The sequence below is a fragment of the Protopterus annectens genome, chromosome 6.part0, assembly GCF_019279795.1.
Source record: "Protopterus annectens isolate FY-2018-M chromosome 6.part0, PAN1.0, whole genome shotgun sequence".
NCBI classification, from domain to species: domain Eukaryota; kingdom Metazoa; phylum Chordata; order Ceratodontiformes; family Protopteridae; genus Protopterus; species Protopterus annectens.
This window is the reverse complement of record NC_056737.1, coordinates 227,352,845-227,378,470: the sequence shown is the minus strand read 5'-3', so window position 1 is coordinate 227,378,470 and position 25,626 is coordinate 227,352,845. Positions and strand designations below refer to the sequence as shown.

At 36.2% G+C, this 25,626-nt stretch overlaps 1 protein-coding gene across 1 annotated transcript in view; it reads left to right on the top strand.

Moving 5' to 3' along the window:
* The window catches only part of LOC122803808 (extracellular calcium-sensing receptor-like), a 156,676-nt gene that overhangs the window by 93,377 nt on the left and 37,673 nt on the right, over positions 1 to 25,626 (top strand). The window contains exon 4 of the mRNA XM_044073494.1: positions 2,517 to 2,744. Coding sequence (XP_043929429.1) covers positions 2,517 to 2,744 — 228 coding nt within the window. The remainder of the gene's footprint in view (positions 1 to 2,516; positions 2,745 to 25,626) is intronic.

The following is a 25,626-nucleotide window of genomic DNA, read 5'->3' as shown; positions in this document are numbered from 1 at the left end:
CATATAATTTAAAGTATCTCGAGCAACAATGACTGAGAAAAAACCACAACAGTCTTATTTCAGTTTTCGCTTAACTTAGAGTAATATGCAATATTTGTTTCTAAGCAAAACAAAACAAACCTGTCATTAGAACAATAGTTGCTTTATTTTATTTGTAGGTCTTGAAACACCCACAGGAACCCTGTGTTTAAAACATCCTAATAATGCATGAACCTTTAGCTACAGATGCTTTACAACTGCAAATGCAAAAAAAAAAAAAAATCAAAATGCAAATAAACCCTGGGATTCATTAATGCCTACTCTAAGTGGACACTGTTCTGACTAAACAGAGAAGTCAAGCATAACTCATACCTTCTTCCTCCTAATTTTAGTTTTCCTACCGATTTTTTTGCAACCTTCTGCTATTACTTCCTCAATGTGCAATAGTCAGGAGTCATCACTCCATACATGTGCAATATAAACATCAGAATATATGATACTACAACTGATGGAAGTGCAATATTCTAAGCTATCACAATGTGAAGTCATAGTCTTGCAACACCTACTAGTATAATACTAACATCTTCCTGTCCAATTGTGGTAATTTATTGTGTTGTTAATATCTTCAGTATTACTGTATGTGTATTAGTCTTACTGTCATTCAAACTATGTGTTCATTGTCATGTCCTGTACGGGGACCAAAGCAAAGTAATTTCGTTCAGCATGCACTGCTGTGTATATCTGATCGACAATAAAGTTTACTTTGACTTAAATATCAAGAGGCACGCCTCATTATCATATAAACTGTATAATATTTAACAATGCCCATTTCTGTGTGCATTACTTTCGATCATTAGTCTGAATGACTTGTGTAAAAGTATAGTAAAAAGCAATAAAGAAACCCCGCAATGACTTTTAGAAAGTTGATATGGAATATCTCTAATGGAAATCAGTAAACAGTATTCATAAAAATGAGTAGTGCATCTTAAATAAATTAACCTGTCGTTGTTAAATGGTCCTTGGTGACAATCTCTGCTAGTATTATTGTGTCATGCTAAGAAAACTTCAGGTAATAAAAGAGTGCAGGAAATGCTTTCTGCAAAGATCTGCTGTATAATTTTCAGATAGACAGGACTGATTCATGAGTCTTGACAATGACATGTAGTAAGCAGATGCTTTGCTACAAAAAGAGTCAATAGGAAGCCAGCTCAGGATGCATTTTGCACTTGATCTAATCCTGCAGAACTGAAGAACATAACTTTTGGTTTGATAAGCCTCATTACCAAAGCAGGCTAGGCAGATTCAAAGATATATAATCAGGATCGCTCTTTTGATATAGGTTTCTTCAGGTATTTCATGGAGCAACTTTTCACCAACATTTCTAGGCCTACATCTAAATCTGGATGAATTTGTCAAAAAAAAACCAAACCAAAACAAGGTAATGTTACAAATTTCATTCAATATGAAGAACACTAGATGCAGGCTACTCCATATAGGGCATAAATCCCCAGATTTATTTCTTTTTATTCTTTTATTGCCCCTATTGCATGATGTCCATTAAACCTGCCATAACCATTTGACCGATTTTTCCCTCTGTAGTGCAACAGCTGTTCGGGCTATTTATTCTCCTGCAGCAAAAGTATCAAGAGGTCATCATTCAAGTAGCCATCAGGAATGGATCAACCACCCTGATTCTAGTGGTAGCTAACAAGCATGGCTTGCAGTACCAGTCTCTTTATATATATATATATATATATATATATATATATATATATATATATACACACACACTACCATGCAAGCTCAACTCTGGCTACACCATATGTTGTTTGGCATGCGCATCTCTCATCATGGCCTAAATGCTGCTGATTTTGCACTTTTGTACTGATGTACAAGCAGCATCTGTCAGCTGCCAGTACAGAAGCAGGGCTAGCCACCTCCGTACCCCAAGATATGTGAGCTGGTGTCGGCCATATATTCCCATCACCTCCTACATCCTCCACTTTCTCTTCCTTATCCTCCATCACCCAACCAACCCTCTAGTCAAATCGAGCCAGCTGGGTCATAGTCAGGGCTTTGTCCATCTTTGCTATAGAGATGGGGATTGATACTCCTAGTCATCATACAGATTGACACATGCCCTACATGTTAATTTTAATTGCCAGTGGCACTTTAGGATAAATGTGCATCGCTCATCTTATGAAATCATATAGTATAAGGGTTCAGAGTAGAAGCATTGCAAACACAGTGCTCATAATTCTAGACCACAGAAATATATTTCCTTTTTAGGTATTTTGTAGGGAAAAAGGCATAGCTATTGATAATATTTTGTTTCTGAGAAAGCCTTAAATCCCTTAGTAAGCTAATATTATAATGAATTGCACAACTTTAGCAGAATCAATATTTTATACTGTACTGTAGTATACTAATACTGTACAATACTATACTATACTGTACTATACTATACTATAAACTGATGGAGAAAAATAACAGATATAAATCTAAAAGCTATCATTTTAAACTGTTTCTGTTTGCAGCTTTTCCACTATATTAAAAATGTTCACTTTTGGAACAAAAATGGTGAGGAAGTATTCTTTGATATACATGGTGACCCTCCAGCAATGTTCAGCATAGTAAACTGGCAAGTAACATCAGAAAACTCTTTCAGGTATTTGGATATTGGCCACTTTGATGCCACTGCTGCAGACAACCAAAAACTAATAATGGACGTATCTGCAATATTATGGAATGAAGGTCATGAAAAGGTGCGATGATGGCCTTTAAAAATGTTTGTCTGTCATTCAAAATGTTTCATATTTATCATTACATAAATATGTTAGAAGTTTATTTACTTGTTTGTTGTCTGATAGCTGAGTGGGTGGGCTGGTACAAAATCTTTTTCAGCCACTATCCAATTCATCTAAGTCAAATAAAGAAAGAACTCAAAATAAATAAGATAAATAATAATGTGTAGGATCATAGGAATATAGGAGGTTACTAGGCTATCAACCTGGAGGTCATTTCAAGCCTAGCCGTTTCATCCCAACGTAATACCATGGATACTCTAGTCAATACCCAGGATTGTATTTAGTAATGACTGCCCATGTCCAGGAGGGTTGTGGATGCTATCCCCAGTAAGAATTTATGGTGCTCTATCCATTCATTCAGGTTCTTTTTTGAACAGTGTCATAGAGGTACTCTGCTTCACATGAATTACCAGCCCATTCCAAAGATGTAGCAGTCGCTGGCAGACAAATCTGTCCCTCCAGGACATCCCATTCAAGTCACAGAGTCCTATTCAAGTCACAGTCAAGTAGAGACAGCAAAAAGGCAGACATGCAGTCAAAAATGTGTTAATTAAGCATCCAAATCCAGATATCATACTTGCAGTATACATATAATGCACAGAGTGTATCACCTATTTGTGGAGAAGAATGAAGTTTAGTATTTGGATTGATAATCTTTGCTAATGTGTATTAAACAGTAGTTTGATCTAACCAGTATCTCTGAAATGTTTACATTTATTTTCATTTGCCAGGTGCTCCTTCAGTATTGGCTTCAAGAGTGTGAAATTATCAAGAGCAGAAATTTTAGTGGGTAGAGTATTCCAAGACACTGGAGCTAGTTTCTGAAAAGACAATTCACAAATGGCAAGAGAAAACAATGGTACAATTTGTACTCGGAGTATAGGTAGACTCCTGTATGTGCATTTTGTTGGCCTGTGGAGAACAATACTTACAGCTGAGAAATCTAGAGGTTAAAGTCCTAAGAAGTTTGGAAGCTGTGCCAGAGACAGGAAGCCATTTGGTTTTTTGAATGAAAGTGAAGTGATGATCATTAGCCTTGGCTAAATGGATAGATCTGAACATTTTATTTTCAGTGGTTTTGAGTACATTACTGTTATGACTGGACAATAAGGCAATGATAGGAAGTGTGTATAGCCATAAAATTAGAACATGAATGGCAATAGACTTGTGAGTTTAAAATTGTAAATAGGCTAGATATACAGTGTGCAACTTTTGATTGTTGTAAAACCTTTGTGGTGATTAAATCAGTGCACATTTCAAATGAAAGGTTAGTATCTTAAAGTACTCTTAAGGCAATTTTGTTCTTTTGTTTTTTTGGTAGCATGGTGGTGTAAGGATCTTTGATGTCCAGCACGGTGATATGGGAGAGTCTTTTGTGGGTACCAAATAGCATTAGAGTAGAATCTGTAGCATTAATGGTAAGTATGAACACAACTGAAGCATGAGAATGAAGGCACAAGTTAGAAAATATCTGAAGAAAACCTTCGTAAAGCTCTTGATGGGCACACAGTACTGGAACAGTAACTGTTCCGGTACTTTGTTTGCGCCCATCAAGAGCTTTATGATGGTTTTCTTCTATTAATAGTAAGTTTGTTATCACAGAGCCAGTACTTGACTAGAGAGAAGTCATGTTGTAAAGTTAGGGATATTTGGTTTGGGGATTTGTGGGCTATTGTAAAAACTATATTATCTGCAAATAAAGTTTTAGGGAGAAATCTCCCATGGAAGACATTTTTTTAAAGAAACATCTTTATTAAATTATCACTTATAACATAGGCAAACTTACATTTATATAAATGAAAACATTGACATAATCTTGGTTGCAAACATTATACATCACTTATAATCTATCCAGTCATTGTCAGTCAAACATTACATAGCTCACTCAGATCCTGCCTTCTTTTAAACCTCGCTCCTCCTCTGCATGTATTGTTACTGCAATTCCCATTTTTTCCTATGTAATTTGCTCTTACCCTTTTATAAAGATCCCAATTCCAACTGTTTTATGTTGTTACTATATTCACTACTTCTAATACAGTTAGTTTAGACTTTGATTTCCATTTTCTAGTAATTGCTTTTTGGTAGCCACTATAATTAGACTCAGCAAGACCTTACTATGTTTAGGCAATTCCAATTCTGTATCATAGCTCAAAAAAATTATTCCTTAGTTGCACCCATTTGCTCACCTAGTTTCTCTAACAGAGTAGACTGCAGGGAATCTTTAAAGTTTGCCAACTCATTACACTCATATTAAATGTATTCCCAATTACCTCTTTCTTCCCCATCACACCTCCAACATGTGCTGTCTTCCTGAGGAAGAATTCTTTGAAGTCTACTTAGGGTATAAAAAATACCTATGTAAACACTTCCAAGCAAAGATGCTAAATCTTTTAGACTTTGTTGCATATTGGGATACATAAAAATATCCTCCCAATGTGAATTGTTTATCCAACTTCTCTTTCCAATCCTTTCTAACCTCCTTTGATTGATTCTTATAGTTATCATTGCAATATTTTGTATGCTCTACTAATTATTTCTTTTTTAACAGCAGCATCTGTTCTAAATTCTACTAAAAACTCTACCAATGCTGATCTTTCACTTAGGATCCCCTATTTATTTCTCTTTGCCTATACTCTGATATCAGTCCTTGATAAGAAAGGCAATCTCTAGCCTGGAGTCCAAATAAGTTCTTAGCCTGTTCCCATTCTATTACCTTCCCCTCTCTAATTATTTGATCCCAATACCTTGGTTCTTTTGCCAGTTTTATCCAATAAATTCTAGCTCCCGCTTGCCTATTGTCTGCATCCCTAATTGCAGTCATCCCTAATGGCAAAATCTCCTTTCTCCATTCTTGTGTTGGCTTAGTTCTTAGGATATTTTCTGCTACTTCATAAATATAATATTCTGTATGGTTATTTTTATTCTCCTTAAGGATCTGCATCCAAAATTCAAGTCTTTCCTTTTTTCTTGAGTTTCCCTGTTTCATCATTATCCCATTTCACTTTAAATTACAGGTTTCTGCTTGTGCTATGTACAGGAGCCTTAACTATGTAGCTCTGAAATACCCTTCAAAGCTGGTAATCCAAGACTGCCTTGTTCTATTGGAAGAATCAGCTTATCCCCATTTGACTCTTGCTGTCTTCCCCTCCAAGATAAAATCTTTTAACTCTTTATTAATTGCAATCCACAACTTCTCTTCTGGTTGATAAACATATGCCTGATCTGTGTATAAAACTAAAGGGGCTAAAAATGTTTTAACTGCTTGTATCTTGCTATCCATATCCATATAACAGAGCGTTCAATTTCTCAGTTTTTGTATTATCTTTTGTTTAGTCTCTTCCCACATATCCTTAGCTGCCACAACAGAATCCTTTTTAAACCATACTCCTGAGTGCCTCATTTTATCATGCCCCCTTAAGTATGGATATTGCTGAACCAATTCATGTGTGGGTAAATAATTTACAGCTATTGTCTTTGTTTTAGCTTCATTAATTTTATATCCCAAAAAGATCCAAAACTGCCTCAAAATGGTCCACAACACTGACTTGTCCTTTTCTGGTTTTATCAGGTATAAAAATAATATCATCTGCAAATAGATCAGCTTTTCTTGACTACAATATCAATTCTATTCTTGAATTTCTGAGTCTCTTTTTTCTTTGCCAGTTGTGGAAGACTGTTAATAGAAAGTAAGGATGGTACCTGAGCTAGAACAAATGTCATTACTGGAGATAAGAAATGATCTATTTAGTAGCTAGTATTTGAACCAAGAGATAACTCCATGTGCAAAGTTGTAATCAGTGAGTTTAAAAATGAGGTTTGGGAACAAATAAATGTATCCAGTGGCATTTTTGGTGAGGGCTATAGTGAGTTAAAGTGGGTGGGGGTGGGAGATTTGTCAGTGAAGGGAGTTAAGATTAAGGAAAAGAAATATGTTTAATCAGACTTTGGGAAGGGATGGGTTAAATTGTTAGAGGGGCTTTAGAAGAAGTGATGTAGATGTAGGGTGGGACTTAGGCTTTTTATAGGATGGTCACTGGAAGGGGAATCACATTTTGGTGTGAATTTAAAGTATTGCAAGCTTGTGTCCAAAATGGCCTGTTAGGTAATTTAGTGGACAGGTAGGCCTTGGACAGTAGTAGTTTGCAATGTAGATGGATGCCTATATGGATATAAAGAAGGCAGGCAATAGTGATTTGATAAATCCTAGTAGCATAGAGAAGGAGTATCACCTTATTATGACTGTTTAGGTTTCCATTATTTTTCTTTAATTGTTTCTTAGAGGAGCGGTGGGCTATGGTTTTGTTGGTTCCCTTTTGTGGAGTGGGTAGTGGTGTAATTTGGTGGTTAAATGTCATTAACTGTAATGCCTGGCTAGAAGTACTGTTATTGACAGATTTTCTTTTAAGATTGTCATTGGTGGAGTAGTTTCATTACTTGTGGTTTTGTGGGTATTAAGCCATGCTGCATCACATTTTAGAGACACTGTGGTATAATAATTAAGGCCTTCGCTCTAGAGACAGAGGGTCCAGAGTTCGACTCTATATGTGTTGAGTTTGCATGTTTTTGATAATAAGGTTTTAGGAATCCATAAACATTTTTTGGCATAACTGATGGCATAAGAGCACAATAAATTAGTTTTGAAAGACTTAGAGAAAACTACTGACAGGAGTCCATGAACATTTTATCACTTTGCTGATATTTTTTCAAATGTGTAACTGTTGTGTTCATATTCTTGCAATAATTTTGTGTAAACTGTATATCTTGCTAATACATTTTGCTGTGATAGAGTTGTTTTACCTTTTCATGGGCTGCATCCATGCATGCACAATGGGGCTGAGACCCATTAATTGAAAGGTAGTGTGTTGCGTTACTGCATGGAAAATTCAGTGCCACCAAAATGAAATTGACATGGCATGCATTTATTTTTGTTTTGTATTATATCACTGCATGGGGAATGCAGTGTCAATGAGACAAAATTCAATGATTGCTGCAAAGAGACTTCTGCATGGAAGTGCTGGAAGATTTATTTTATACCTACAGCTTTATCACACTCCTCTTCTGAGTTGGTGATGAATTGTTGTGAGGAGAATTTAATGTCAACCAGATGTAATTCACAGATTGCTGCATGACTGGTATGTTTTATTTACGGTGTGTGTGTGTGTGTGTGTGTGTGTGTGTGTGTGTGTGTGTGTGTGTGTGTGTGCGTGCGTGCGTGCGTGTGTGTGTGTGTGTGTGTGTGTGTGTGTGTGTATGTGTGTATGTGTGTCTGATGGTTCCTTGTAATTATAAAAAGCACATAGGATTCTAAATCATGAAATGCTAGGGAGCCATTAGTGGAGCAGCATGCTTGTGTTGATGGTTAGGGGTGCCCACATGCATTGTTTGCACATACGTATGGCTGTTTCCTGTGAGCAGGTCTTTCAACTGTCCCTATTTTGCAGAATGGCCTGGTTTGCCACATACTTTAGATGCATAGGTACATTCCTCATAATAAGTTACAGTTTTCTCACAAGTCGCATAGGATTGAAAACACTACTACATAATGACACCTGTTTAAGTTTCATACTTTATTCAGGGGTAGTCCCCTTCGTAAATGCAGGTTACCACATTCCCTGATATTCTATGGGGGGGGGCAAGTTTTAGGTTTATAACAGCAATGTTTAAAATCTGTCCCTGTGCTTGAATCTTTGCCTCTTTCTCATATATATATATATATATATATATATATATATATATATATATATATATATATATATATATACACATATATGCATATATATATATATATATATATATATATATATATATATATATATATGGGATCCAGACACATGCTCAACTAGCATATGTCTGAATCACAAAACATCGAACACACATACACGAAAGTGCTTAACATCAACAAGCACTTCAATGTATGTGTGCCTGTTTCGTGGATCGGACTACAGTGCGGGTAAGGGAAAATTCCATTTTCCCCACTGTAGTGCGATCTCGGAGTGAGAATAATAAAGTAGCCCCAGGGAGTGTGGGGGGTGCAGGGAGGCAAAACCCCCCTGCTGAAATGTAGATTTTTTTTTAACTACACATACACGGATGCTCTTTTCGATATTAAGCGCTTTCGTGTATGTGTATTCAGTGTTTTGTGATTTGGACATATGCTAGTCGAGCATGTGTCCTAGACCCATACCCATATATATATATATATATATATATATATATATATATATATATATATTGTAAAACCACAAAAGATGCAGCACAATCCAAACGCACAAAAAGACCACAGGGCAAGGAAATCCACACCAATAGCTTTAATGTCTCTGACGTCTTGGCTACAATAGCCTTCAAGGAGTACAATGTTACAAGATAATACACCTGCCTATATATACAGCAGTTAATTAATCAATAAATCAATTATTCAATTCATTAAACATTTCCAATTCATTTCTGCATTCAACCCACTAGGAAACATAGTATTATATTTTAAAATATAAATAGATTCTTTGACCAACAATTCATTTTTTAAAAAATCATCACCATCAGCATACACTTTTATTTTTTCTAAAATAGATGCTTTAAGACCTTCTATGTTACCCCCATGTACTTGGTTAAAATGTATTGCTACAGATCTCTCCTGCTTGTCATTTTTATATCCCTGAGGTGTTCCATCAGTCTTACCTTAAAAGTTCTCTTACTCTGTCCTATATAAAACTTCAGACAAGAACAGCTAAGGGCATAAATAATACCCTCCGTATTACAGTTAAAACTGTCATTGACCTGAAATTTTATTCCATTCATTTTATTAAAGCTTTGTGTAATATATTTACAAATTTTACACCTACCACAACTACTTGTTCCATGATTAATTAAACCATTATTTACTCTTTCCACAGGAAGAGTAAATATCGTTTTAACTAAAAAAATCTTTAAGATTGCTTCCCCTTCGATATGATATAATAGGTGCTCCCTTTATATTTTCTTTAATCTCCTTAAACTGGGACACATAACCCCAATAAAAATGCAACAATTTCACCATAATATGGCTAAATTTACTATAAGTAGTGGTGAAGTACATGTTTGTTCTTTCATCTATCACATCATTCCCTTGCTTACACCTTACTTGAGTATTTCTTTTATCATTTAAAATTTTAGCTACACTTTTATTTAGCATATCAGTACTAAAACCCTTCTTTTTAAACATTTCTATACTTTTATTTATTTCTACATCCAAATCTTCCTTATTATTACACAATCTAGAGAGTCTCTTAAACTCTCCCGCTGGTACAGCTTCAATTGTGTGTGGAGTGTGGCAACTGTGGGCCATGAAATAAAATACCCCATTAGGAAATTTCCTGTGGACTACAGTTCTAAGACGTTCTTCACATATATCTAACACTGCATCTAAAAATGAAATATTATTACCTATTTTAATATCATCAAATTGTAGTCCAAATCTATTATTCTTCTTTATCACCCTCACACAAAAAAATTAGATCATCAATGTATCTGAAATACTTCCTGACATATTTTATAAAACATTGTGACCTGGAGGTATATATAGACTCGAAAAAACCCATACTTAGATTGGAATAAGTGGGGGCAAATGATGCCCCCATTGCCGTTCCTTCTTTTTGTCTATATAATCTGCCACAAAATTCAAAAAAATTATTCTGTAGGCTAAAGTCCAGTAATTCAATAATATATTCTGTAACTGGGCAGTCACCTAAAAAGAATCTAACTGCTTCAAAACCAAAATTATGACTAATATTTGTATAAAGGCTTTTCTCATCTAAAGAAATCCAAAAAATGTTATTGTTCCATTCTACATTTTTAATTTTTTCCAAAAAAATCAAATACGCCTCTCACATAGGTTGGTAAATTTTCAACTTTAGGAAGTAAAAAATAATGTATAGATTGTCCCATTTTACTCAAAAAATATTCTCTACCTGAGACTATGGGACAACCTGGGGGGTTAGACTTACATATATGCACTTTAGGGAGACAATAGAAATGGGCTATCTTACATCCCTTTGTAGCGAACCATTTCTTAATGTCCTCCATAGTAAAATAGCCCAATCTATACCCTTTGTTAAGCAACTCATTATATTCATTTAAAGCTTGAAAATACATTTCATTATCAACATTTCCATACACACTAGTTTCACTTAAATGTTTATTGCACCTTTCAAGATATTGTTGACTGCTTAGAATGACCAGCTTGTTGCCTTTATCAGCAGGCTTGAACACAATATCATGCCTATCACTCATGTTCTTTAACATTTTACATTCATTCTTTGTCAAATTATAATCATCCATTTTAAATTCAATAAAACCTTTTTCCATTGCATAATTAAACATGGAATTGAAATGCTTAATCCCTTCATGCAAAAAAGGTGGAATGAATGATGTAACATATTTAACTTTACTGGTGTCAAGCAACGTATAAGCATTAATATCATGTTCATTTGACTCACAAGAATAAGAACTGTCCTCAGAAGAGGACATATCATAACACATATTTGTTTCCATATTTATACTTTGATTATTTTGTTTAGTGTCAAAAAAACATTTAAGATGTATTTTTCTAACTAAATTAAAAATATCAAATTTTAACTCATATAATCTTGGTTTAACTGATGGCACAAATGTTAACCCACAGTTTAAAACAGCATACGCCACCATATTTAAATTATACCCTGATATATTAATCACATAAGAGTCCATATGGATGGCAGATGATGCAGGCGTGTCCAGTGAAAAGAGACAGTGTCCAACACTGAAGACCATGTCAGTGGCTCATGGGAAGTGGGCATGGCAGTTGAGAGATGTGGTTGCAGTTGATCCTCTGGTGGCTAGAGTAGCTCTGGATGCAACAACAGTTAATTGGGAGTCCTATTAGGTAGGGCAGGTTTGGAGTGTGTAGGGAATGATTATGGGATAGTTGGGGATGAGGTCTGTCAGGGGTTGTGTGAAGCTGGATGGTCTATGGTCTATGGGGGATGCACAGTGATGTCACTAGCTGGGACAGGCTGAAGCAATCAGTGGAGAGGATAGTGTAGATTTGTCAGTGGGGAGCTCAGGGTCATCCATGGGTGGAGTAGGCATTTTCTAAAGCTGGGCCAGATTTTGGCTTATGGCTGGGTGATGGATTAACAATGCAGGCTTTATAACATGGAACAGGGAAGTTTTCCTGACCCCTCACATTCCATCTTCAGTTAACGAAAAGATTTGGAGGGGAGAGTATATTGATGTCTTTGAATTAATTGATGGGGAAGCAGTGCTGTGTGACTGGTGGAATTAGAACTGGTGAATATCAAGAAACTTTTGGCAGTTTTAGTGGTGTTCGGGGGGGGGGTAATAGGTAGGGTATGACCTAGTACATGGGATAATTAGGTGGTAAGTTTCCTCTACAACATGGAATTTTGGCTGGAGAATTTTGGCTTTTCCACTCTTGACTTACTTTATTACAATTCAGGAGGCTCAGCATTTGAAGTCAGGGACCACATGGTTGTGGTATGACCAAAAGTTCTGGAAGTGTAAAGTGGTTGATCACTGCCTCCACTGGGAGGTTACACATGCGGACATATGGCTAGCTACTATGATGGATAGCTTTGGGGTGGTTAATAGCGGGGAAAAAGTAGGAGAAGAAGGAGAGAGTATGTTGGGCTTGTAATGCAGGACGTTGCATGTGGTTAGTGTGTAAGTTCTCACATGCTTTTTCAAAGACTGTAGGGAACCATCAAGCAGTGTAGTGCAGTCAGTGGGAGGTTAATCTGATGACTTCAGGTTCACTTTCAGCTGATGGTGGTATTCTCCCTTCTTCATTCCAGGGGTTTCAGAGTTTCTGAGGTAGGGGGAATTTTCGAGGGTGATGGGGAAGGGTGCCCTTTAGGGGACAAGGAGATGGCTGGGGGACACATTCGCCTGTTAAGGATGAAGTGTTGTAGCCTATGCTCCAGCAATTTCCTGATTCTTCTCTAAGGAGGAAATAGTTGAGGGCTTTTCTCAGGGGGGTTCTATTAAATCAAGGGTAGTGAGGGATGGGGTAGTCTGTAAGAATTTGAGATCTGTACAGGAGAAGGAGGATATTTTGGAGGGTTTGTTAGAGAAGGAAAGACAGGCAGGTAGGTCACTGGGTCCTTTTGATAGCCCAACATAGGATGTTTAAGATTTCACTGCTGAGTTTGGTTCCTAAGAAGGTGGACAGTCATTTCAGCCTGATTCATCATTTTTTGTACCCAGAAGGGAGCTCTATTAATGACTTTATTTCAGTCAAGGATGTCTTGGTCAGTTATGCATCTTTGGATGATGATGTGAAGGTTATTTGGGAGATTCAGGATCCATGGTTAGTGAAGGTGGACATTGAATCCACCTTTTGCCTTTTGCTGGTACAGGAGGTGAAGTGGCCATTATTCGGAATAGTAGTTGGGAACAATTTTTACTTTGATAAGGTTATGCCAATGGGATGATAGGTAGCCTGTGTGACTTTTGTGAAAGTTAACACTCTACTTCATTGGGTTTGGCAGAGGGTGGTACATTATTTGGATGATTTCATAATAGTAGGTGAAGGGTTTGAGGGAGCATTTGAAGGTTTGTGAGAGTTTTTGGAGATGTGTGATGAGTTGGGAGCCCCATTGGCTAGGCAGAAATTGGAAAGCCCAGCTAAGGTATTGGATTTCTTGGGTTTATTGATGGATGCAGAACATATGTTGTTTTGTTTGCCAGCTGATAAGATAGGTTGATTGAAGGAGAAGATTGGGTGGGTGGTGTGCAAGGATAAGGTGTGGGTTTGGGAGGTCATGAAGCTTTTAGATCTTCTGAATTTTGCATGTCAGGCAGTTCATCCAGGGCATACCTTTTGTAGGTCAGTGGCCCTTTTGTTAAAAGGAGGGAAGAGAAAGCATCATTGGGTCAGGATTAACAAGTTGGTGTGAGCTGACTTGGCACTTTGGGTGTCATTTTTTGGAGTGGTTTGATGAGGTCTGTTTTTGGCAGATGTGGTTTTTCCATGGTCAGTGCACATTTCGGTATGTAGGGCTAAAACAGATCAGTTAGAGAAGGCCATGTAGATAGTTCTTAGGAAAGTTGGTTAAAAGGAACTACATTTGTTCATGGATGCAACTGGGGGTAGTGGAATGGATGAATTTTTTGGAGGGGAATGGTTTGTGGCCTTTGGCCAGTGGATTGGAAGAAGGTGGAAAAGGGATGTTGCCTAGTAGTTGGCAGGAGTGATTGAGGGGAAAGATGGTCATTTTTAATTCAGATAATATGGTGGTGGAACGAGTTTTGCAAGCAAAGACTGCAAGATCTGAATTGTTGTTGTTGGTTTTACACAAGTTAGTTTTGCAGTTTGTTAATACATTTTTCCTTCACAAGTGTGCATGTGGCAGGGGTTAGAAATAAGATTGATGACAGTTTGCCTCAATTTTAGTTTTCCGGGTTCCAACAGTTGGCCCAAGGGGCAGAGGAAGTGCTGATGGTGTTGCCAGAGGTGTGGCATCTTGGGTTGATGTAACCAGGAGGTTGGTGCAAGAATCTTGGGCTGCACCTACTGGGAGAGTGTACATTAGGGCACTACATGATTTTGATAAATTTATTTTGCAGTTACCTGAGGATGAAGAGGTTTTGTCAGAGGAACTATTATTGTGATACTTGGCTCAGGCTTGGTGGCAAGGTAAGGCATTCCAATCAGTTAAGGTGGACTTGGCAGTGATTGGTATATTTGCACAAGTGGCTGGGCTGCATGAGATTACAAAGTCCAGGATGGTGGGACATATGTTGGGAGGATGCGGTAGAGTGGTTATGGATATGTGGTGACCATTAATGAGATAGATTTGGAAAGTTTAATTGAAGGGTTCAGCTTTAGAGGCAGGGGAGTCAGTGGATTATGTTTTGTGGGTTACTTTGTGTTGTGGATGTATTTTGGGGCATTTTAGGTGTCAGAGCTGTTAGAATCATTAGTTTGGAGCAATGTTATGTTTTTTCCAGGATCAGTTAACATTTGGTTATGTAGGTTTAAAATTGACCAGTTATGGAAGGACACACAGATAGTTCTTAGGAAAGATAGGAATGAGGGACTTTGTACAGTGGGTTGGGCTGCACAATTGATATGTACTCATGTGGGGAGCCCTCGCAATTTGATTATTCGCTTGAGAGGGATTAAGATGCTAATGGGTAGTTAGTCTGTACATGTAATATGAAGGCACTGAGATATATGGGTTTTCCTGGTGAGAGGTTTTCCACTCATTCTTTTCATATTGGTAGGGCTTCAGATTTGGCAAAGGAAGGCAGATTCACTGAGGTAATCCAGACAGTAGGGAGGTGGTCTTCCAATGCCTATATTATATTAGGTGAAGGATTCAATTGATAATTAATATATATATATATATATATATATATATATATATTTTTTTTTTTTTTTTTTTTGTCTTTCAGGAAAGAAAATTGTCATCTTGGCCCATTGGTATATCCATTGGGCAGCAAAGAGGGCTGCAGTTAGTTTGGATGGAAAGGACTTGGGTTTGCGTCGATTGGGACGGTCAGTTGGTTGGGTTAGTTGGCATGGGATAACAGATCTTAGGTGGACTCAGTTTGTGGATGAAGCTGAAGTGATACTGTTATGGATGGGGCTTCCTTGAATATTGATGATACATTTGGATCATAATGATTTGGGAATAATTCCTAAGAAGCAGTTGGTGAATAAGATAATAGGGAGATTTGTTTATTTTCAACACATTATATCCAGGCATGTGCATTGCATGATTGGAGATAGTACTGCATTTGTTTTGGAGGAATGCTGCTGGTTTTAAGGCTTTGGAGCATGCATGGAGGTTTATTAACTATATGTTCCCTTGGCAGTTGGGGGAATTGGGTATGTATATGATAGACCATAGGGATTTTGATGACAAGGACTCAGTCTGGTTTAGATCCAATGGGGTGCACTTGAATGAGTTCAGTTTCTATTTGCTTAACGTACATTTACGTTTATTTTTAGAGGGTTTGGTGTAAGTTTTTTTTGTAAGAGAGGGGGATCAGCCTGTGGTCAGGCTGTTTGGTGAAGAATAGGGGCGGGCTTGTCTTCTCTTCTGTTCCCCCTCCATATGTTGGGTGTTGATGCAATGAATTTTGGGGATGAAAGTGAACTGTAGGATGCTGCTTGATTGTTAAGAATAAGTGAGTAGAGGTATGGGCACTGCTTATTTGGAAAGGATGAGCAGGTAAGTTGCCCTGATATATATTATACAGATTTTCATGTTGTAGTTACAAGGTCATTCCTGCTAGAATTAATATTTGAAATAATGTAGTATAGTTATGTTTGAAATTAATAAAGGTCGTCAAATGTCATTTGGTGTCATTGTGTATTATTAAAGTGAACCAGGACAAATGAGGTTTGGGAACAAACCATTTTGTCCAGGGGCATCTTTGGTGAGGGTTATAGTGAATTAAATGGGGTGGGGATGAGATATTTGTTGGGGAAGGGGGTTAAGATTAAGGAAAAGAAATAGGTTTGATCAGACTTTGGGAAGGGATGGATTAATTTGTTAGGGGAACTTTAAAGGAAGTGAGGAAGCTGTAGCATGGGACTTAGGTTTTTATAGGACTGTCACTGGAAGGGGAATCACATTTTGGTGTGAATTTGCAACCCACCCTCCAACTCTTTTTCTTTCTGGTTAATTTGTTTGGTATGGTTAGAAGGTGGGTATTGGGCAGAGAAGAGGGACACAATTGTCCCTCTTCTTTTCCCCCTCTTGATGTTGGGTGTTGATGCAACGAGTTTTGGGGGTGAAAGTGTGCTGCAGGACGCTGCTTGATTGATAAGAAAAAGTGAGTGGAGGTATGGGGACTGCTTATTTGGACAGGGTGATCAGGTATGCTGCCCTGATATATGTTATATGGATTTTCATGTTGTGGTTACAAGTTCATTCCTGTTCAAATTAATACTTGAAATAAAATAATATAGTTATGTGTGAAATTAATAAAGGTCAAAAAAATGCGGTGGTGGTGCTGCGATAGCGTTGTCACCTCACAGTTAGACGTTGCCCATTTGATTCTCAGTTAGAGCGTCTTCTGTGTGACGACATGCGTGAATGGGCATTCCTTCATTGAAGGTTGTGCGTTAGGCCCGGCAAGCCAGCATGTAAAACTCTACTGCCAATCATTAGCGGACCGGAGTTCCGCTGTGGCAACCCCTAACCGGGAAAAGCCGAAAGAAACAAACAATCAAATGTCATTTGGTGTCATTGTGCATTATTAAAGGGGACCGGGACAACGTTCATTTTAAGATGTAGGACGAAAGCTATAGTTTGCATGTTATTTTCCATATTATTAAAAATTTTAGAAGTTAAAGATATGATTGTTGTTTGAGTGCTATATTTTGGCCACTAACCATGCTGCTTATCAGTTATGAGGTCATATTCCAGTAAGAAATGTAGTAGCTTTTTGCAGATTTGTTTTTCTAGATTTTTAATAAGTGGGCAAATATCGTCTATTGGTCTGTAGTCACTGGCAGTGTTAAAGTGAAATACTTGAAGAGTCTTTTTTAAAGCATGAAGCTAAAAGGTACAATTCATGTTATAAGTAAGAGGCTGAAAAATGTGTTAACAGACTGCTCTGGAAGATAAGATTTCAAGATGTAAGAAGTAACTGAAACTGGGATTGAATTTGTAGTCAGTTGCAGTGAGGTATTTTTCACCCTCTTTCTAATATAACACCTTGAAGCAGCAGGGAGGATAATCTATGCTTTTCTGTACAGGAAGTGATGGCGTAGTAGTAGAGGTACATTGGAAATAGGTTTGGTTAGTGACAATGGTATCAGATATGTTGTTGCTTATTGCATATATATTTTGGGTGAAAGCTTGGGGAGAGAATATCATTTAGGGAAGACTTTTTGAAGTTCTTTTTATGGTATACCAGAATTGTTTTGTTTTATGTGTCCTAGAACCTTTGTAAATGCATAACATATACAGTGAAGAAAATGCAAAAATACACAATAAAACAGAGTTTGTGAATAATCTATAAGGAAAACATCACAAAACCTCCATTGTTAACATAAAAAACTCACCCAAAATAACTATTCACAACAACATCCCAGATAATTCATAATGCTTTCATATGTAAGTTTTTCCACTTCTTTGAACCTTAAGACAAATAAAAAAACACCTATTAGGGCCCTTGATGTCCTAAGGCTGAAGTCTACTTTAAAACTTTAGCCACCCTATAATCTGGGTTGCCACAGTCAAAACACTTAGTAAAAATAAAAACATCTGTAAAGCCCCAGTTTGTGTGGGACTAAAGCAATAAATCCTAGCTAGCTTCAGCTATACAAGTCCAAGAAAATTCCAATGATCTGTTTTTAGAAATGCATGCACAGTTAAATAGGTCATGCGTTATTGTCCTTAAAAGGACGTGTTTTGATTAAACCTCAATGGAAAGTTCTGCAATGAAGACACTGGATACTGCAGATTTTAAAAGAAGGCTTCATAGCAGATTAGTGCTGTAATCATTATTTCAAATACATACATGTTCAGTTTAAATATAACTCAGTAAACTTCACAGATAGAATTGTTGGCATATGGAGGGAGTGGTTGTAACTTGGTGTCATCAGTTGGTCACAACTGTTTAAATGGTAGCCAGTATTTTTCTCCCTTACAAGATTCTAAGTGGATGCCCTGTAGTGCTCTAAAAAAGTTTACAGTTCAGAGTCACAGCCTTCCTTTATTAAACCCATAAACCTTTTCAAATAACCTTATAAAAGTAAATATCTAACTTGTTGGAAAATACGATGAAAATATGAAGATATTATAAAATACTGACTCAACAAATAGTTGGCCAAAATGTTGACATAGCATCATATTATTTAACTAATGTGACTTTGTATCACAGAGGTGAAACCTTAGAAAGGAAGGCAATGTGTGAAAATAATTGATTTAAAGGTTCTAATTGACAAATATCCTTTAGCACTTTTGCTTGGAGCTTCTTCAGATCTGCCTTAATCAAGTTGAAAAAATTAGAATCTCTCTAATTCTTAGCATCAGGGGGATAGTTTATGTATACAATATCTAAATGTATGACTGAATATTCTGTTAATGACAGGATTGGATAGGAAAATAAATAAAATGTCACTTTTAATGAGGTAAGGAACTTCCATAAATTGAGCTGAAAATTTGAAAATAAAAGTTAAACATCTGTGTCAATGAGCTGAATGTACTTGTGAAAGGGTTAAGGTGTAAGTATTATGCATTGGGATAAAGGGGAGAGTGTTGGAGTCGAATGTTTTAGCCTAACTGGGACACGTCGCAGTGGTTCATGGTGAAAGGGGATTTTAAAAAATGTAGGGATGCTTGGTTATTTGGCTCCTTATTAGGCTAAAGGAGAGTGACAGAAAGGGTTCTGGGAAGGATATTTAATAAAGTTCTAAGTGTGAATGACTTTTTAACCTTGTGGAGATCTTATTGAGGGTTTATGGGTATTAATAACTTATCAGGTTTAAAGTTTTGAACTGGGCTAAAAGTTAAGAAGGTTTTGTGTAAACATTTCAATATTAGGAAAGAAACATTTTGTAATGCTGTGAGGAGGGAGAAGAATCTTTAAAGTGAATGAAATGGATGCCAAGGATACACACAATGTAAGAAGGACTCCTAAATATATATAACTAGTGTGTCTAACAGTTAGAAGAAATTCTTAAAACTAGAAACAGTATGAAAATAGTAAGTAGTATGGATGAGATGGTTAGCTTTCTTAAATGGACCAGAATTTTTATAAAAAATTATTATTATAGTCAAGCTGTAGTAGTGTACCATCTATATGTTTTGGCATTTGTGTAAAAATTAAGGTTTTTGTTTTTTGGAGCAGTGGTTTTATGTATATTTAGTAGTATAGTGCCTTCGCCAAGTATAACCATCAGTTCACTGAATCTGTGGTTCAAGAAATCAAAGGGGTATGGAAGTATGGGTTTTCTAGTAGACAGTTCTATGTTAAACTAGAGGAGAATGTAAGGTAGGTTTATGGGTAAGGGTCCTAAATTAGTTATGAACCTTAAACATAAATTTTTAAAGTTGCGGGGAGTAAAATTTTGGATTATGGGTTGTAAATCGAGTTAGACTGTTTTACATATTTTTATATTATAATAATAATAATAATAATAATAATAATAATAATGTCATTTTTTTCAACTCAATTGAGGCAGACCTGAAGATGTTCCAACAAAAGCACAGAAGGATATTTGTCAGGAACTTTAACTGAGTCAATAATTTTCATGTCTTCCCTTCCTTTCTAAGATCTCACCTCTGTGATACATCATGTTAGTTAAATAATATGATGCTATGTCAGCATTTTGTCCAGCTATTTGTTGAGTCAGTATTTCATAATATCTTCATATTTTCATCATATTTTCCAACAAGTTGTGTATTTACTTTTATAAGGTTATTTGAAAATGTTTACAGGTTTAATAAAGCAAGCTTGCAACTCTGGACTGGAGACCATTTGTAGTGCACTACTGGGCATCCACTAGGATTCTTGTAAGGGAAAAAACTTTTGGCTACCATTTAAACAGCTGTGGCCAACTGTTGACACCAAGTCAAAACCACTCCCTCCACATGCCCACAATTCTATTCATGATGTTTACTGTATTATATTAACAGCGAACATGTATGCATTTGGAATAGTGAAAATAGCTCTAATCTGCCAATAAACCTTCATTTAGAATCTGCAGTATCCAGTGTCTTCATTTTGGAACTTTCCATTGAGTTTTAATTTAAGCATAGTTCTTAAGATACAAGTCCTTTCAAGGACGATAATGCATGACCTATTTAACTGTGTATGCCTTTCCAAAAACGTATTATTGGAATATTCTTAGACTTCTACAACTGAAGCTGGCCAGGATTTATTGCTTTAGTCACATGCACATTGGGGCTTTACCATCCTGTTTTTTTTTTTCCTTTACATCTCAGAAACGCCTCAACTCTGCTTCTCATGCAAACATATCACTGCTGTTTTAATTAGTTATATCATGTACATTTACTAAGAAGATGCTGTTATTTGGTAACACATCATTAGTTTATTAGAAGGGCTACAAAAGAACTGGACTTAAATAACTTTTAGCCATCCCTCCATATTGTGCCACCTAAATAAAATAATAATATACTGCATATTTATCAACAATTAATACTGCCAAATGCTTTAACAGTACTATATGTTTGTTTTGAAAGGTGTGCCTGTCTTAACTCTCTCAGAATTCCTTCTATATTAAAAAGTAGTTCTGCAATTTATTTAAAATTAAAATACTTGTTAAATATTAAAATAAATATTTTAAAAAATAAAACGTATATTTCACATTTACAAATGCTATTTCCTGATTAGCATTGTATTAAGGCTTAGCTGAAGAAAAAGGGGTTGTTACAGTAAGTATTATCCTCCCTAAAAGTTAAATTATGAATTGCTTCAGTCTGATGACTTGTAAAAGCCACACTCGATATATGTTTTTGGCATCATGTGTGGAATATGAATATATGTAGAAAGGATGGATCGATTACGACTCATATTTACAACTGGCATAAATAAAAAAGTACTAGGGATTCTAAAAGCTATTTCTGCTTAAAAGTGATCAAATGATTTAACTTCCATCAGTTAAAATGCTTGCAAACAGATTTCTCGAAAATGACCTTTTTGAGAAAGTGATATCATACAGAATTCTGATTCAAAGGTCCCCACCTCACACATATTCCTGCTAGTGCTACCTTTCCTTTAAACATGGAAAAGAGCTACCTGGGACCTTATGTCCATAATGTAATGAGTTAGCATATTTTTAAATAAAATTCCCTTCTGAGTACTCTGCCAGGAATACCGGGCAAGCAAATGAGTGTTACTAAGGAAACTATGTTTTTGAGCTGGGATACAGGATCTGAATTTGTTAAGTTTAATTCTGCTGGGTGCCAAGAAAGCAATTACTAGTAAATGGAAATCAAAATGTAAACCGACTATACCTGAAGTAGTGAATATTGTAACTGAGATAAAAGAGCAGGAAGTGGAATCTTTAGAAAAGGACAGAAGTATATTACATAGAAAAAAATGGAAATTGAGGAACAGTACACGCAGAAAAAATGTTTTGAAGGAGGAATGAGGTTTAAGAGAAGACAAGAATTGAACAATTTATGTAATGTTGCTTTGATTAAATGCTATATGTGATGTATAATATTTATAAATGTGAACTTGCTAATATGGTTTGATAACTTTTATATAAATTTAAGTTTGTCTATGTCACCAGTAATAATTCAATACAGGTGTTAAGAAAACAATATGTGGAAAGTGAGGTATAGAATAATACATCCCCCTCTTTTATTTGAGTGTTGGGCAGAGCCCACTATAAAGCCCTGGTATGCAAACCATTAATGCTACTTCTTTTTTCAGTATCAGTTCTTGGTCATAAAGTACAGGTTGAGACAGTTATCTTTACAGTCTTATGACTCAGTGTTGTTTTTCTGCATTTTCTGTATCTTCTCAGCATCATTCTTCACAGAAACTTGGCCACCTTTTAAAATTCTAGTAAAGGCTGGAATTTTCTCTTTAACTGTTAAAAATTTAAAACATCTGACCTTGGTCATTGTCTAGCATTTTCTGATGTTGCTTCCTTTAATGTATTACTAAAGTTGGCTAAGGTCTGTGATTGCCTCTTTTTCTACACTGATAAATATCTATTTTTCTCTAATATAGACCAGGGAGAGCCAAAACTAGACGCCTTCCCTGATACAGACTTATACTTTCTTCCAGCTTCTCATAAACTATGCAGAAACTGTTCAGATGCCTTAACTTTCCACGCACTTTTCTTTTAAATTCACGTTGGTATGCAATGCATGCATGAGTCCTCAAACTCCATGGTCTTGCAGCTGTAAAAAGTGTGTGGGGGTGCTCTGTCCCCCTTGCTCTATGGTTCCAGTGCCTATGGCAATACCTTGGTGCTCATACCAGTAAGTGATGTTCATTGTGACAGGATTGCTATGGATTTACTGGGCCCACTACTCAAAGCATCAGAAAATTCATCAATATATTTTAGTAGTTGTAGACCATGCCACTCATCACTCTGTGCTATTGCATAGAGCCTCTTCATTCTTACAGAAAGAGACTTAATGCTCATTTTTAGTAAACTAGGAATCCCTAAGGAAATTCTAATAGACTAGGGGACACCTTGTATGTGATCTGTTAGTTGTTCAAATTAAACAACTTAATACTTCAGTACACCACCTTAAAATATGGCTTGATGGAGCATATTAATAAATCCTTCAAGAACATTTTGAAACATGCTTGATAAGGATGGGAAAAAAATGGGATACCTTCCTTCCCTATCTGATGCTTTTCAAAAAAACACAAATGAGTCCAGTTACAACTCAAAGTGACAAAACATGAAAAAGGTATTTAATAACATTCAGTTTATTAAAATGGTACGACTTCTTCAGAACTGAGGAAACATCATTGTAAACTATTTAAAATAATTCTCTGCAGTCATGTTCCATAAAATAAATTATCCAGTCAATCTGTTTGAAAAAGCCTTTAACACAAGCAATAAAAACATTTAAAACCCAGAAAATTTAGTACAATTGTTATAAACCAATTCAATGTTTTCTTTTAATACATTTTATACATGGATGTTCTTCTAAAGTTGGTACTTGGCCTGCTTTTGAATTTGACTTTCAGGTTTAGTATTTTCAACTTGATATTTAAATCCCCTCCCCTATATCATCCACAATAGAATCTAGAAATGACAAAGTAAACTTTTTACACTTTGCACACAATATGGAATGTTTTCCTAATGTTTGTTTTTTATTTTTTGTTTTGAAGGCATGCCATTTCTCATTAATTGTCATAATTGACTTATGTGTGGTTTTTATCAACATAAAACACTTGATAGCTACTACAGACAGCACAGCATCAGGGTTAGAGGGGGCTGATAGAGCTGCAGGACGGATAGGTGGCATATGTTGTTTGAATAAAGCACATGGTATTGATGACATTCCCACAGAAGTATTACAGCTGTTACAATATCTACAATGCCCTGCCAGGAAAACTGGAAGACAACATCACAGCTATCCAACATAAAAAGATCTTTATATATATATATATATATATATATATATATATATATATATATATATATATATATATATATATATATATATGTATGGGTCTACTTCTGTTTGTCAAAAACACACTTTTTCGCAAACAGAAGACTAAACCCACTTAAGCGAAAGTGCACTACATCGACAGTGCACTTTCGCAAAAGCCGATTCACCAAAGCACATTTCAGTGGGATAAGGAAATATATCCTTTTCTCCACTGTAGTGCAATCTCAGAGTTAGTATATTTAAGTTGAGCCCCACATGGGGGGTGCAGGGGGGCTTGCGTCCCTGCAAAATAGTGTTAGTGTTTAAAGTAGTTTGTTTTGAATTGGCTTTTGCAAAAGTGCACTTTTGATGTACTGCAGTTTCACTTAAGTGGGTGTCTACCTTTCTTGTTCGAGACTATAAAATTTCGATCAAGAAACGTAGACCCATATATATATATATATATATATATATATATATATATATATATATATATATATATATACAAGCAGGATTCTGGAAACAGTCAGGGACAAGAAATATTATTGCAGATGTGAGATAGATCCTTAGAATTGCTATCAGAAGGATAGATATACATGTGTTTCATTGATCATATCAAAGCCCTTGACTCAGTAAATCATAAAAAAGTCATCTACCCTAGGGGACTATCACACTGACAATACACCCCTAAGAGTGGACTAATTTGTTTGGGATCTGGGAACTTATGTGGAAAGTGACCTAACTTTTTACCAGCAAATGACCTTTGACATAAGAAATTCCTTCTATATTGCACAGCTTATAAACAAGGGGATTATGTCTAGATCTAGGGATGTCATTGTCCTCCTTTACTCAGTCCTCATTAGGCCAATCTCTGTGTATGATGCCCCCTTTGGTATGTATCTGTCCAGACATGTGCAACAACTGGAACTCCTATAGAGACACCATAGTAAAAGGATACAAAGCCTAAACAACATGTCCTACATGGATGGACTCAAAGCCCTGTCATTATACTCAGGCTGATTTTAGGTGACCTATGTCTGGCATACAAGACATCCTCTAATCCATTACTGATGGATTTACTGCATATCAGCAAGTCAGATGATATAAGAAATAATCAGTCTACAGATCTAAACCTCTTCTGTAACATCAGCAGAGCAGTTTGGAGGGACAAGTATGACCCAAAAAGGATACTGCTGATTTGCAGCAGACTCCCCATCCATGTAAAGCAAAATTTGTTCCTGTCTATATTCAAGTGCAACTTAAATCTATGGATGAGAAACAAAAAATGTACCTCAGGACTGCCCCTGTACTAACAATGGAGGTCCTAGTTATTATCAATACGGGTAATATATAATTATGTACCATGGAATGGGCACAGCCAATATAACACCAAAGAGATAGGCTAATCCAAGCAACAAAATGGAAATTGGCTAGGATTAAAATGGCCCACAAGGCAGCTAGCCTAGTACTTACCTATGAACCTATAAAAACTCTGTGCATTCCTAAGATTAACCTGTAAGTTCTCATGCACTGTCTTTACATTTATCAAGAAGCACTAATTCAAACAGAATGGCTTTGACTTTGTAAAGATATATGGCAAGGCTAAATACTTTCTTCATATCTGTTGAATGTTTATGTGGAAAACATCATTAGAGAAGCAGGATTCATGAAGATTCAATTTTGAAAACTGGAAGAAGCATTAACAACCTTCACTATGTAGACAATACCACATTAATGCCTGTAAGTGAAGA